Genomic DNA, 13,168 nt, shown 5'->3' with positions numbered 1-13,168 from the left:
TGTTACAGTACAATCCAAACGTGGTCTATTTAAAATGAACTAAATCGAAAATGAGAATGAAATGGCTATCACCCACTCGCCCCCACCCCACCCCAAAGCTCAAGCACAAAGCTTCTGGTTAATCGTGGGCACTGCTCGAAGTTCAAAGCCTGAACGAAAGGGACCGTTTCACACTTTTGCGACAAGGAAGTTCATTTTAAAACCGCAATACGTCCACATGCCGAGCATGTGCATACCGCAAGAGCTTAAACACAAACCATTCATCAGAGAACTTTGTAAAATCTTTACCTACACTTTCTTCTACTGACGGTAATGCAGACGTAAGGAGGGATACACTGCTAGACCCAGTACAACTATATTCAAGTGCTGTTGTTTGGAGACGGTGAAATCAAAATATTCACAGATGGTGTAACATTTTGAATAACATATTTAACAGTTTGCACACTAAACCACATATAAATCAAACTGAAATGTTTGGTGTTTATTTTACCAAATCTTCAAAGAAACATCATGGTCATTTTTCGTTTTTTTCTAATATCCACTGTCCACAATGTACAAAATATTAATAAAAATGTAGTGTAAAGATACAGAAATGAAAATAGTCTAAGAGCCACTACATGACTGAGTAGAGTTACTGCTGATTTGCCACAGGGTGAATGAGTCAACAGGGAAAATAGACAAAATAGATCTCTTAGATTCCCCTAGTACCCCAGAGAAGGGCATTAAATGTATTCTGCATATCCACCTTCCATCATGGAAATCTGCAAAATGAGAATAATTAGGGTTATTTCCAATACATGCAAATCATCGTCATCGTCAGGTTTACATAAGATTGTAGAATCATCTTATGCTTGGGCCGAGCTGCAGAAGTAGACTCACCTCATGGTCTATGCAGCGGAACTGCCAAGACCAGCGTGTGTTGTAGAGAAAGGGGCGAAGGTCAAAGCGGTTGTCATCCGGCCCGTAGCTCTCAGCGTGGTAAGACGGCGTCACTGTGGTCATCTTGTGCCTGTTGACTGAGTACATCCTGAAGAAGCGTTTCACTTTCGTAGCCACCTAATCAACCCAGGAATGAAAATCACAATGTCAATCAAAATTCAGAATAAAATAAGTTACAGTTACCTCTAAATGGCATTGTGAGAACAAGGATTGGGTTGCATTTATTATATATGGAAAAGCCAAAGCAGTGTGAAGAAGGTCAGCTGCTTGACAGGACCATCCAGAAGCACACTGCAGACCTGACCTGTGAGGGGGAGTAGGTCTCTCTCCAGGAGTGAAGGAGCTTGCAGAAAAGGCTGTAGGGACCACATTTGGCGATCTTCCTGAGCTTGCCGATCATGGAGAGCTCTGAATAGGTCATCCCCATGTCAGCCTGCGAGAGAGAGGGACGGAGAGGAAGAGAAAACCAGAGACTGTGGGGAAGGTAAATTAGGAAGAGGTTGCATGTTACATCATTACGTTTAATACACCACCACACATGTAACCTCTTTTTGCACACATGAAAAAGAACGAGGAAGTGGGAGAAGGTGTAGGAAAATCAAAAGACCCAAGTAAATAAACAGTGACTCATCGTTACCTCGTCGGTCTGAGACACCTGACCATCAGTGAGAGGCTCAAGCTCGGCGGTGGGCGGCGCAGTGATGATGCTGTGGAACACGGAGACAGAGTTTGGCATCTCTGATGGAAGTGACTAGTGAGTGTGTGATCCCGCTGCTGAAACACTGGTGGCCAAAAGGAAACACTGCTGTACCTCCGGACCCCCGTATGGTGGACGTTCACGCACCTCGTGAGAGCAGGGAGCTGAAAGTGTTCTGTGCAGTACTGAAGGAAGCGCTTCAGGTCAATCTTACTAATCCCTCCAATGGGATTGATGTCAGCACTGGAGCAGTCGTATTTTGTGAAGTATCCAGTCAAACTGGGGAAGCAGATCGTTTCATGAATCCACTTCCTCATCACCGTGGCTAAACTGGCATCTTAAATGAGATAGTTGGCCCCTCTAACACAAACCTCTCGTCCACATTGGCCGAGCCAAGCACCAACAGACCACCGGGCCTCCCCTGAGCCCACAGAGAGAGCTGGGCAAACAGATATGCCAGAACCATCCGGACACGAGCCTGTGAGGATAAAACCAGCACATATGCTGAGTGTGGCAGATTTGGACATGCAACCTGTGGGCTCAATATGCATGTACTCAATATATCCATAAGTACTCATAAGGTCTCCATTAAAAGCTATTCACAATCCATAGTGGAGTACATTTAAGTAATGAATTAGCCAGGTGGGACAAACAGGTTACGTTATGATACGGCCAAACATTGTTCTGAACAGTTAGGCTATGTGCTGTGCTGGTTCCTCTACTCAGAAGAACATCGTGGGTGTCAAACAGTACATTATTCCGTGAACAATGTGGTCAAGCTGTGTTGCACTGCAAGCAAATGTTCTGAGCTGCAACACCAAGTCAGCACCATTTGCCCGGGCTTTTCAGATGGATTGTGTTGCAAAAGAGATAAGCTTTTCCCACAGCAAACAGCTCAGAAGCACTAAGTACCACTTATTAAACAAAGTGAACTTTAATATTGGTCTAATGGATTTTTTCATTACGATGTTATACAGGTGATTAGTTGAGGGTGGGGGGCTCAAGGAGACTCGGTGGTCTACAATAACAGTAATTTAAATACGTCACCTATTCAAGATAGTTTATCAAACACAGATTAAGCCCAATCCTAGACAGTGACAGTGTAATGATTAATCCCTGTATAGCAAAAACCCAAGCAATGTTTAATGAAGCAAGTATTATATGAGTATTACATATTCTAACTGTTTAATGGTAGGAACAATACATCTTTGTAAAGTCAGACATCCATCTTCTGACATCCAAGTCCTATAGTACGAAATGTAAGTGCTTGAAATGAGTCACTAGTAAAGAGATATGGTTTTAATAAAGTGCTATCTGAGTTTTGGGAGGAAAGACGAGACCCACCTGCACGTTCTGCAGGGCGAGGTTCTCCCTGTTGCTCCCGCCACTCGCTCTGAACTTTGGCCACTTCCCCGTCACTATGGAGAAGATTCCCAGCACGCCTTTTACTGCCATATCAATGTTTATGTTCAGATGATTGCTATCAGAAAAAAGAAAAGTGTACATATTTAGCATATAGAGTGCGTTTTAAAAACAAGCTGTTCCTCAACCACAGTTTGTCTATGTTCACCAACTGATGAGCTGATGGCCTCATGAAGGCCCTGAGAAATACCATACAATTTGAATTTGGTACACTGAAGGGAATACGCCATGTGAAGTGAACATCTGGGTTAAACCGACATCCACAATTAGGTGATGTCTCATATTTACAGGCATCAACACGATCTCGTAATGTAGGGACTCGGCGAAGGAGCGTGTCACCCTGCCAGACCTGCCAATCTGGGTTGCCAGATCCCGGGCTCGGTCCCGGGTGCCCTCAGAAGAGTTCTCACTAGCCATGTAGCAGGTGGTGAAGAGCCGCCCACACAACTCCCGTGGGTCCTCCGGCCTGTAGAAGCTATCGCTCAACACCCGCTGAACATCCTCCAACACCTGGCCGTCTGTGGTGAAGCGGTGCAATTAGGGCTAATGCTGCCAAAATAAAAGTCTTAGTAGCCCATGCTTTCCCAATGACACATTCTCTTGGCGGGAGAGACCGTCTGTGGGTGCGTATGCAAACTGTCTGAGTAAGACTTACTGCCGTCTTGGACAGCCTTGCACAGCAGTTCACACATTGAGTAGACGATACAGGCAGACGAGGCGCTGTCTACTCCACCACTGAGAGGCAGGAGGAAACCAGCCTAACACCACAGACAGATACAGGCTTAGTAAAAGTCACTGCTGAGGCCCTGCGTCCCCCCACACATCTACACATAAAGATCCTCACCTGACCACTCCTCCTTAAATAGTCCCATAACCAGCATGCAGGACCAAGACTGTGGGGGGAAATGCACATAAAACTGAATGTAAACATGAAAGCAATACAGACAATGATGCTTGTACAAGACTGCATTTGTGTTATCAGACAAATATATACACTCCACTTCTGTCTCGTGATTCACTAAATAAGAGTGAAATGTAGTCAGTTAGCTCAGATGGGTGGAAAACCATCAGTGGGAGTTGCTCATCTGAACAGTGAGAAATTCTAGCGGCAGACACACCCTCCAGGGGCAACAATAATAACCAAGTGCACCCATTGATCCAATCAGGGAAAAGTATATTATACACTTAACCCACACCAAAGATGCAACCACAAACACATATCCACATATGACTCAATAAATAAATACATTTCAGCAAACCGTAATTTGTTTAAGAAATAACCAGCTGTGCCCATTAAGAAGCTCTGTATTACCAGAAGGTGTCTGAGTGTATTGGTCATTTATAGCAGTAGAGGACATTTCTGAACACCCCAAACACCCTTAATGCTTACCTGATTTCCTCTTCAGGAGAGTGAAAAACCCAGTCCATGGGCTGGTGTGTGGGCAAGTATATATCTTTGCAGGCGGAAAGGGAGAAATCAACTTTTATCCTTTGATATGGTTTGTGTTCATACTCCTGCAGAGAGAGAAAGAGGAAACAGGTAAACACTTTAACATCAAGACCTGGTGGCCATGTTTGAACTTTTACATAACGTTTCTCACAGCATCTCACCATGTGGGGGTGACATCTCTCTCCTCGATAGCTGCGCACATCCTCGAGGTCAAGAGTAGCCGTGACAACCTCCTTAAAAATGAATAATAAAAAAACAAAAACCAGTCATTAACAACGTTTTATGCCAAAATTATTACTTTATTACATTATTACTCTCCCATAATAACATCTTAGTAATAATTTGTTAAAATGTTACATTAAATACTAATTACTATACAAATGCTAAAATACTTAAATGCTAGCCAACATTAATGTTAAATTTCTACATATGAGTATTTGCAAACAAGGTGTTCCATGACAAACAACGGCGTTCTTGTTTGTGGTCTCTACCACGCATTTACTACACCTATCAACTTTGATGAAAACAGAAAGGTTCTTACCACATCTTCAAGAGAGAACTGTGCTCCCTGGGCCACAATGTCTCCATTAATGGCAATCATAGAGCATCCATCATAGTACAAACGGTCTCCATCACACCCTTTCTGATTTGCAAAGAGATATATCCCTCCACTCTGTAACACACAATATAAGCCATCCCAAAAAGGTAGGAAACTTGAGTCGATTTCGAAATCTAATGAAAGCTTATTCCATGAAGAATGCTTTGTGTGTTCTGATAGTGCCGGCTAGTGGTAAGTGAAAGAAAGCTTCCATTGTCTTGGCTTGGAACAGAATAAACCATGTGTGACTGACCTTAGTGGTGGCTGATTTGACTAGGTTGACCCTCTGGTCAGCCTTGCGTAGCTCATGATAGCTTGCAGAAGAGTTTGTAAAGATCTCAACGCCATCCAAACCCATGTCAACATGTGGACTGAAAAACCAAGAATGAAAAACAGCTGTATAAACTAATACTAATGTGTTATGACATCTACTGTCCCTACAACTTAAATAGGCTCTCACTTGTAATGTGCAAGCCTGTAGTTTAAAAATGATCCCCCTATTTATAAAAACTGTGGAAGGAGGAGTCAGTTCTCAATGTACTGTAAGAACTCAGAATAGCTTCTGCAAATGTTTATTGAATCTTGTTTTCATAGTTTTTAAGGTTAAAACATATTTTTAAAAATTGACAACCACTCACATCATAATTTTAGAGTTCAAAAGAATTGGTGGGAGATATGGGAAAGTTGTTACTAGTGTATCTGACTGTCTTATACAATTTGTCCATCGTCTGTTATATTTGTATGGCTAAATACAAACAATGAACTGTATGACACCACTAATAAACAAAAAAACAAAAAAGAAAACCAAGATTTGTTATGGGAGGTCATCAGAGGGTATGGTGAGATAGTAACTGAGTGGGTGTTCAGTGCAATACCTCCTGGGGTTCCACAGCTCAGCACAGATCTCACTCCCTATACAGGTGTCCTTTGTGGAGAGGACTGCGTCTCCAAAAGGCACAGTCGCCTATGGAGGAGTATTAGTGGACATAACACCACATGCATCAGTAAAGGCGATAACATTATTTCATAGGACCATGAAATTAATCCCTCATCTTTTCTCTGATGTTTAAGTAGAGGCCATTAACTGAAAGTCAGTATACTTCAAGTCATTAGCTGTATATTTGACACCAAGATGCAGACTATTCCCACATGCACTTTTACTTTGAAAGTTTGAAAGAGTAACTTTTGCCAGATAATGTACCACATGCTAATTGTTTATCTTAGGGAGGAGCAGCATTCTTTACCTGTCCTGTCACATCCTGGATCATTCTGGGTAAAAAGTACTCCTCTACATGTCTTAAAGAGAAGCAGAGGCAGACGGCTGAGGCTGCATAATTATCTAAGAGTCACATGTATTTTGGTTTAAGAAATGTAATGAAAAGTTGCCCTGAAGTATCATTGCAGAAATGAAATTTGAGCATAACGCAAGATACCTGGGCTGACTCCAAGGTGAATACCAACGAAATTCCCTGTTATTGCCATGATTTGCCAAAAGCATTTTAGGCCGGATCAGTAATATCTTCCTATGACAAAAGAAAAAAAATCAATTGTGCTAAATCTTACCTGTAGACAAAAGTAATGTTATCTAAGAAACACGCGAAACCAGAAAGTGTCTGATGCTGAACAAATACAGGAAGGTTTTTCTCATTAGATTTTCAATACCAAAGACTAACTTGTTCAGGAAAAGGACTCTACAGTTGTAGCGAACATTGTGGTGCATCACAGGCCTGTGAAGAGAAGACACAAGAGATGACTTTGCATGACTTTAAAACCACTGCATTGCTGCATTAATTTGTGGTATATTTGAGTGCTGGGAGCAGTATGAAACCCTGCTGACACTCACATGCCAACATCACAGATAATGTCCTGGGTCACAGGAGACTCCAGCAGGTCCTTCAGGACTTGAAAACAGTGGAGCAGTGTATCTGATTCGTAGAAGTGATCAGCACATCCATATCCACTGTTGGCCAAAAAAGGATCAGAGCCAAGAAAACGAGAGAACACAACGTGTTATTTATCCTCATCAGATCAACTGGATCTGACTGGTGTCTTGTGCATGTACATTCAGACTATTTATAAATGAGACTCTGTAATCAACATAAACTGCTTAGAATGTGACCAGAAAATCAGGTTTATGGACAATCTGCATGTTCACATGTGTACTTGTTGGGGCAGTTACAAAGACCCAGATTGGTCATTTTAGTCTATCCTTAGTTAATGTCTAAAACTAGACTAAAATAATTTGCAATGGTGATTCACCATTGGCACTGCAATTTGGTCCTAATCCATACTTAATCATGTCCGTTATGGAGTCATTAATGGTGTACCCACAAATCCCCTAAACAACATAGAGTGATGTACACAAAAAGGCAATTACCAGATTTCCAGCTCTGGTCCCAGTCTGTACTTGGCCCCTTTCGACTTGGCTATCTCAACACCTGTTTCGGAGAGTAAGGTGACATTTACAGTGGTAAGAATTACAAACCAAAACTGGGAAATGTTTCTCGTGCATACTGTAACAACATGCATAACAGGACAAGTGTAGTAGTGCATTATGCACAATTATTAACTTTTTTGCAACGCAGTTGCAGGTTTTTACGCAAAACTTACTTTTCAGTATTCTTAGTAAATTTCCGTCAAAATCTAAAGCCCATTGATTCAGGGAGCAAGTCGCTACGATAACCTTCCGACCCATGACGTCAAGCTAAGAAACGAGTTTAGAACGATGAGCGCGAGGCAGGCGAAGGTGATCTTCGGTTCACCGCGAAAAGCTTTTTACATTTACCAGCAACTTGGGTATATCTGAACTTCCGGTATGCACACGTCAAAGTAAAAGTCGCTTGTTTCAAATACAATTACACTTTGTGCAATGTGTTTTGTGTACTTACATATTACATAACAAAAATGTTTTATGTAATGTCAAGAAATATTTAAACTTGATAGTGTGTCAATACTCAAACAAGGTAACTAAACAATGACTGGCTTTTTTTCAAGTTTTATTTATACAGAATTAAACGATCAGCCATCAATTATTCTTTGCTAAAGATTTTATTATATTATTATAGAATTATTTAGCAGTAATGAACTCATTTGTTAAGAATAATAGAATAATTTAGTAAATACAATCTACAGAATAATTACTTTATATATTTATTGTTAATGTTCTGCTTAAATCTATGGCAGGTAGACGCTCTTGACAAAGGAGCCTCACAGCCTGATCAGGTGCTTATGGGTTCAGGCATTTATTGTCCAATCACAGATGTACAGGTCCGTTTTACTTTATCCTGATTGGGCAGAATTCCCTTCAGAACGTATGGGGAGGAATATATATCCAATATCGTCGCATCTTCAACATCTGGGCAGCGCAATCATAGGAAGCCGTACATCACAGGATTTACGACATATTAAGTATGTTATCAATTTAATATGTTTATCATAATATTTATGTAATCGTGTTATTGCCCTTCACATTGATGACAGTTGTGACAGTTCTCTTTTCCGAGTGTTTACGTTCCGATCATTACATACAGCAGAACTGCGTAAATGTCATGCTTTTTAACAGTCACGCGCATGCTAGAAAATGCAGACAGTCCTTAGTTAGTCCTTTTCCTAAACCAGGTTGAAATAATTGCACTTCTGCTTATGAGTAGACCGGTTGAAGGGCACTGGTCTAGCTAGTTTATAGACTTTCGTTTTGCTTGCATGCACAGATGTCTCTGATCTGCACAGCTACAGCACGTCACAAATAGATGTAGGTGTAAATTCACCGCAGACAGTCATAAGTCATAAGCTTGCACAAAAGTATAGTGAAGAACGCCGTATGTGTTTTTATGGTTCTGGATACGTGTCATAAACATAGCACAATGTACAAGGGTATGTCACTTTGTGTACTCGCATGAAAAGTGTCAAATGTCTCTAAAGATTTTTATTTTATTTTATTTGGTGTCTGAGGCTCATATTGCTTGCACTAGCTGTCACAAGTATTTTTATTGTGTATTACATTCTCAATTAAAATACATGTTTAGATACATTGCATTTTCATATATTGGTCTCTTAAGCTTACGTACCACTGCGTGTTATCTTCGGTTCTTAAGTCCAACCAGTGCCCTTTGAACCAGTGCCCAACCAGTGCCCTTTGAACCAGTGCCTGATACAGCTGGGTGTGTTATGAAAGGTTAGCCTACACAAATCACTGCACCCCCTCTGAGAGTCTCTCATTCTTTCTTGGTCAGAGCCTCATGGATAAAGCAAAGGGTCTCAGGAGGCGTAATAAAGGCCGGATGAGTGGGGCAGAGACGGGGCAGAAGGACCAGAGGCAGGAGCTGGGCAAGTGGGGAAGAGCATGGTGAGTGATGGCTCGAGCGCTCCAACAGACCAAACCAGGAGCTGGCACGAGTGAGCATTATTAACCTGCTTGCTCTCTTAGAGAGTTCATTTAGAGCACACACACTCATTGTGTGTGTTGGAGCAGCATTGTGGGACATGTAGTTCATAATAGACACACAAAGATAAGCTGGATGAGATGCGCGTCTTTTGTTTTACTTTGTTGCATACCGTGTTCTGGATTTTAAGCTTCTCAACCTTCACCGTCTGCTAATGTGCCAGGGAGGTGGACTGGCTTTCACTCTGTGGAGTGATTCTGCTTCTGTGTTTGGCTCCCTTCATCGTCTTCTTCTTCGTCATGGCCTGTGATCGGTACCAGTGCTCCGTCAGCCTAGTCCTGCTTGACTTGTACAACGGAGACGCCAGCCCACTGAGCATCTGGAAGCAAGCCCCTTCCATCACATGGACCGCTGCCAAGCTCTATGCCTTCTGGGTGACCTTCCAGGTACGGGTCAAATCCTGGCACATATCAGCAGGATGGCACTAATGAAAAATACCACTTGTGTTCTGCGATTTTGAACTTTGGTGCCTCTCTCCACTAGGTGGTGCTGTACATGTGCGTTCCAGACATTACCCACAAACTCCTGCCAGGTTACGTGGGAGGGGTCCAGGAGGGAGCACGCACACCAGCAGGTAAAGGACAGACCCGCCTCTGTTGGTCCAATCAGCCATGCCGTAACATCCGAGCTTGTCAGGGAACGCTTAAGTCCCGCCCCTCTCTTCCATGGCAGACAGTCATTCGCTTGGTAGTCCTGAGGTTTGTTGTTTACATTCTTTGACTGAGACTGTTACTTCTGTGCACCTGACGGAATTCAGACAACATGTTCAAGACTGATCAGTCCACATTTTTGCAAATCCTGTAGAGATGACACTACCTGTGCTGTTCTTTTAGGCCTGATTAACAAGTATGAGATCAACGGTCTGCAGTGCTGGATTATAACCCATGCCTTGTGGGTGGCCAGCACGCACTATTATCACTGGTTTTCCCCAACCATCATCTTTGATAACTGGATCCCTCTGCTGTGGTGCACCAACATCCTCGGCTACATGGTGGCCACTTTCGCTTTTGTCAAGGCCTACTGGTTTCCCACCAATCCAGAAGACTGGTGAGAGTCCAAGAGCTGTAGCTGCTGTATCTTGTCCCCACCCTTTAACCCGGTTAGGCACGGACTAATCTAGTTTTCTGTGAACCTTTCAAAGCAAATTCACAGGAAACATCTTCTACAACTACATGATGGGCATTGAGTTCAATCCCCGCATTGGAAAGTGGTTTGACTTCAAGCTCTTCTTCAATGGTCGGCCTGGAATTATAGCCTGGACGCTAATTAATCTGTCTTATGCAGCCAAACAGCAGGAGCTTTATGGCTATGTGACCAACTCCATGATCCTGGTCAATATACTGCAGGTAGGTCTTTCTGCCACTAGATGGCTCTCTCTAGCTTTACCTAAAGTGTATGTTGATTCTTTGCTTTCATTAAACAGCATTATTTTGTGCAAAAGTGATTTATTAATGCTAATGTTACTGTGATGATCCCGAAATGCTTACTGGTTTTACTTTACCACAATGAATCGATGTTATGCTCTCAGGCAGTCTATGTTTTGGATTTCTTTTGGAATGAAGCTTGGTACTTGAAGACTATTGATATCTGCCACGACCACTTTGGCTGGTATCTGGGCTGGGGCGACTGTGTCTGGCTGCCTTTCCTTTACACACTACAGGTATTCCTGTGCTGTCCAGCATTTGCATTGTAACCGCTCGCTTATAAAAGAAACGACCCGTTCGTTTTTACGCTCTCTTATTGGTTGTTTGTGTGGCAGGGCCTGTACTTGGTCTACAACCCGATCCAACTCTCCAACCCTCACGCCGCGGCCGTCCTAGCGCTTGGCCTGGTGGGCTACTTCATCTTCCGCTCCGCCAACCACCAGAAGGACCTGTTCCGCCGCTCGGACGGCAAGTGCACCATCTGGGGTCGCGCGCCCACCTACATCGAGTGCTCGTATCGCTCGGCGGACGGTGGGCTCCACCGGAGCAAGCTGATGACCTCGGGCTTCTGGGGCATGGCTCGCCACATGAACTACACGGGGGACCTGATGGGGGCGCTGGCCTACTGTCTGGCCTGCGGGGGTGGGCACCTGCTGCCGTATTTCTACATCGTCTACATGACCATCCTGCTGGTGCACCGCTGCATTCGAGATGAGCACCGATGCAGCAACAAGTACGGCAAGGACTGGAGCCGCTACACGGACGCGGTGCCCCGCCGCCTGCTGCCTGGGGTGTTCTAGCATGGGGGGGGGTGGCGCGGGCAGGGGGAGGGGCCTGTGAACATGGACCTTTTGTTTGCTCTCGCGGTCGGGTGCCGCTCGCGAGCAATCACAGCGTCTTTAATGAGCCGTTTGGGTTTTGACGCAGGTTTGTTTAACCCTGTCTACCTCATTTAATTGGCTTCTCCTCATGTGAGAAGTGTGATGTGTGTATGGATACTGTTTGGTTGACTTTGTTTTATGGCCATTTTGTTGTGTGAGTGTGTGTGCGTGTGTTTTATTACTTTTAGAAACAACCACCTAAATACAGAACACCATTGTATACAAATGACTTACACACATACAGTAAAATGCACATGTAAACACCTTTTTATTTCCCTGAAACTGCTTTGAAAAATTCAATTCTGAGTCCCTGCGACTTCTATTAGATAATTTCTACTGTGCATCTGATCATCTTTGATTATTCTGTTTGAATGAGGAGCTACGGGGTAGACTTACTTTATATACACTATACTATATTTTTATATATTGTGTAGTTGCTATTTTAAACTCCTGAATAAACAGCTGTCCAGGAATGTTAAGACTGCTCATTTGGAATTGTGCAGTATCTACACCTTTTTTTGTCTTTCTAGGGATTAAAATGCAAACACAAGAAACAAAAGCTGATTCCTGGGTGTTAAAAATAAATATGACTATTTATTTTCCATTTGAGTCCCTTTCTCTGTTTGGCAGCCCTGTTTGTAGGCTGTAAGAGCATTATTAACATTGCCAGCAGATGACTTAACAGTCCTGAACTTAAAATATGATTGCTACAAATGATCTCAGAATTTTCTGGAGGAGACAAGATCACACACGTTCACAAGTTATAATAATAATTTTGCTATCTGGGATGGATCTCATTTACTAATATCTTCTAAAGTGCTTTCTTAAATTTGTTCATGATGTGTTCTTAAATCAGAATTGTTTGCATCCTCCGAGACTGCGGGGCTGTGCGCACACGCAGCAATCTATGGAAACTCGACTCTCACAATTGACCAGGGGCGTGGCTAGGCTCCAGCGCCAGATGTTTGCATAGAGACTGGTTTTACAAGAAGAAGAAAGCGTTTGCTTTTTGTTTAAAACATTTTTTTAGTAATGTTATCGAAAAGGAGCGGAGGAGAAGATATGAGGGCTAACATTGAGCGATTACATTTAGCTAAGGCTGAGAGCGAACAGCATCAAAATAGCACGTGTCCACGGTCACTAACTCTCATTTTAACCAAGTTACCTAACAATATATCAATAGCTTTGATTGCCATTCAATAACATGAACTGTGTAAAATCTTCAGCACAACCTCCTCTTTACTTTCGGAAGAAGGTTCTCTCTTCGTACGCCTTCGTATACCATTATGCATATTCAGAAGGGGGTCTAAGGCAC

General features: G+C 42.9%; 2 protein-coding genes across 6 annotated transcripts; one reads left to right on the top strand and one right to left on the bottom strand.

Moving 5' to 3' along the window:
- Positions 1–466: 466 nt before the first annotated feature.
- On the bottom strand, positions 467–7,895 carry nadsyn1 (NAD synthetase 1). Of its 4 annotated transcripts, XM_077023697.1 has the most exons (21): positions 7,717–7,895; positions 7,484–7,544; positions 6,950–7,066; positions 6,780–6,833; positions 6,540–6,629; positions 6,351–6,402; positions 5,982–6,070; positions 5,360–5,477; positions 5,050–5,181; positions 4,670–4,741; positions 4,449–4,573; positions 3,903–3,951; positions 3,714–3,816; positions 3,408–3,576; positions 2,981–3,116; positions 2,008–2,114; positions 1,784–1,915; positions 1,577–1,646; positions 1,244–1,372; positions 880–1,056; positions 467–761 (listed from the first exon to the last, which is right to left on the bottom strand). In XM_077023697.1, exons 1-21 carry the CDS (start codon positions 7,799–7,801, stop codon positions 723–725), a joined length of 2,106 nt encoding a protein of 701 aa, XP_076879812.1. In that variant the 5' UTR covers positions 7,802–7,895; the 3' UTR covers positions 467–722. The 4 variants fall into 4 exon arrangements, with proteins under 4 accessions (XP_076879812.1, XP_076879813.1, XP_076879814.1 ...); XM_077023698.1 differs by lacking the exons at positions 7,484–7,544; positions 7,717–7,895 and having other exon boundaries at positions 6,351–6,445; positions 6,950–7,035; XM_077023699.1 differs by lacking the exons at positions 7,484–7,544; positions 7,717–7,895 and having other exon boundaries at positions 6,351–6,445; positions 6,769–6,833; positions 6,950–7,024.
- A 542-nt stretch (positions 7,896–8,437) lies between these two features.
- On the top strand, positions 8,438–12,418 carry dhcr7 (7-dehydrocholesterol reductase). Of its 2 annotated transcripts, none has more exons than XM_077023695.1 (8): positions 8,438–8,514; positions 9,339–9,451; positions 9,712–9,934; positions 10,032–10,122; positions 10,382–10,595; positions 10,690–10,894; positions 11,077–11,208; positions 11,308–12,418. In XM_077023695.1, the coding sequence occupies exons 2-8, from the start codon at positions 9,345–9,347 to the stop codon at positions 11,770–11,772; spliced, it is 1,437 nt and encodes a 478-aa protein (XP_076879810.1). In that variant the 5' UTR covers positions 8,438–8,514; positions 9,339–9,344; the 3' UTR covers positions 11,773–12,418. The 2 variants fall into 2 exon arrangements, with proteins under 2 accessions (XP_076879810.1, XP_076879811.1); XM_077023696.1 differs by having other exon boundaries at positions 8,496–8,514; positions 9,809–9,934.
- Positions 12,419–13,168: the final 750 nt, after the last annotated feature.

This window comes from Brachyhypopomus gauderio, chromosome 12 (genome assembly GCF_052324685.1).
Source record: "Brachyhypopomus gauderio isolate BG-103 chromosome 12, BGAUD_0.2, whole genome shotgun sequence".
NCBI lineage: Eukaryota > Metazoa > Chordata > Actinopteri > Gymnotiformes > Hypopomidae > Brachyhypopomus > Brachyhypopomus gauderio.
This window is presented reverse-complemented; position numbering and strand designations above follow the sequence as displayed.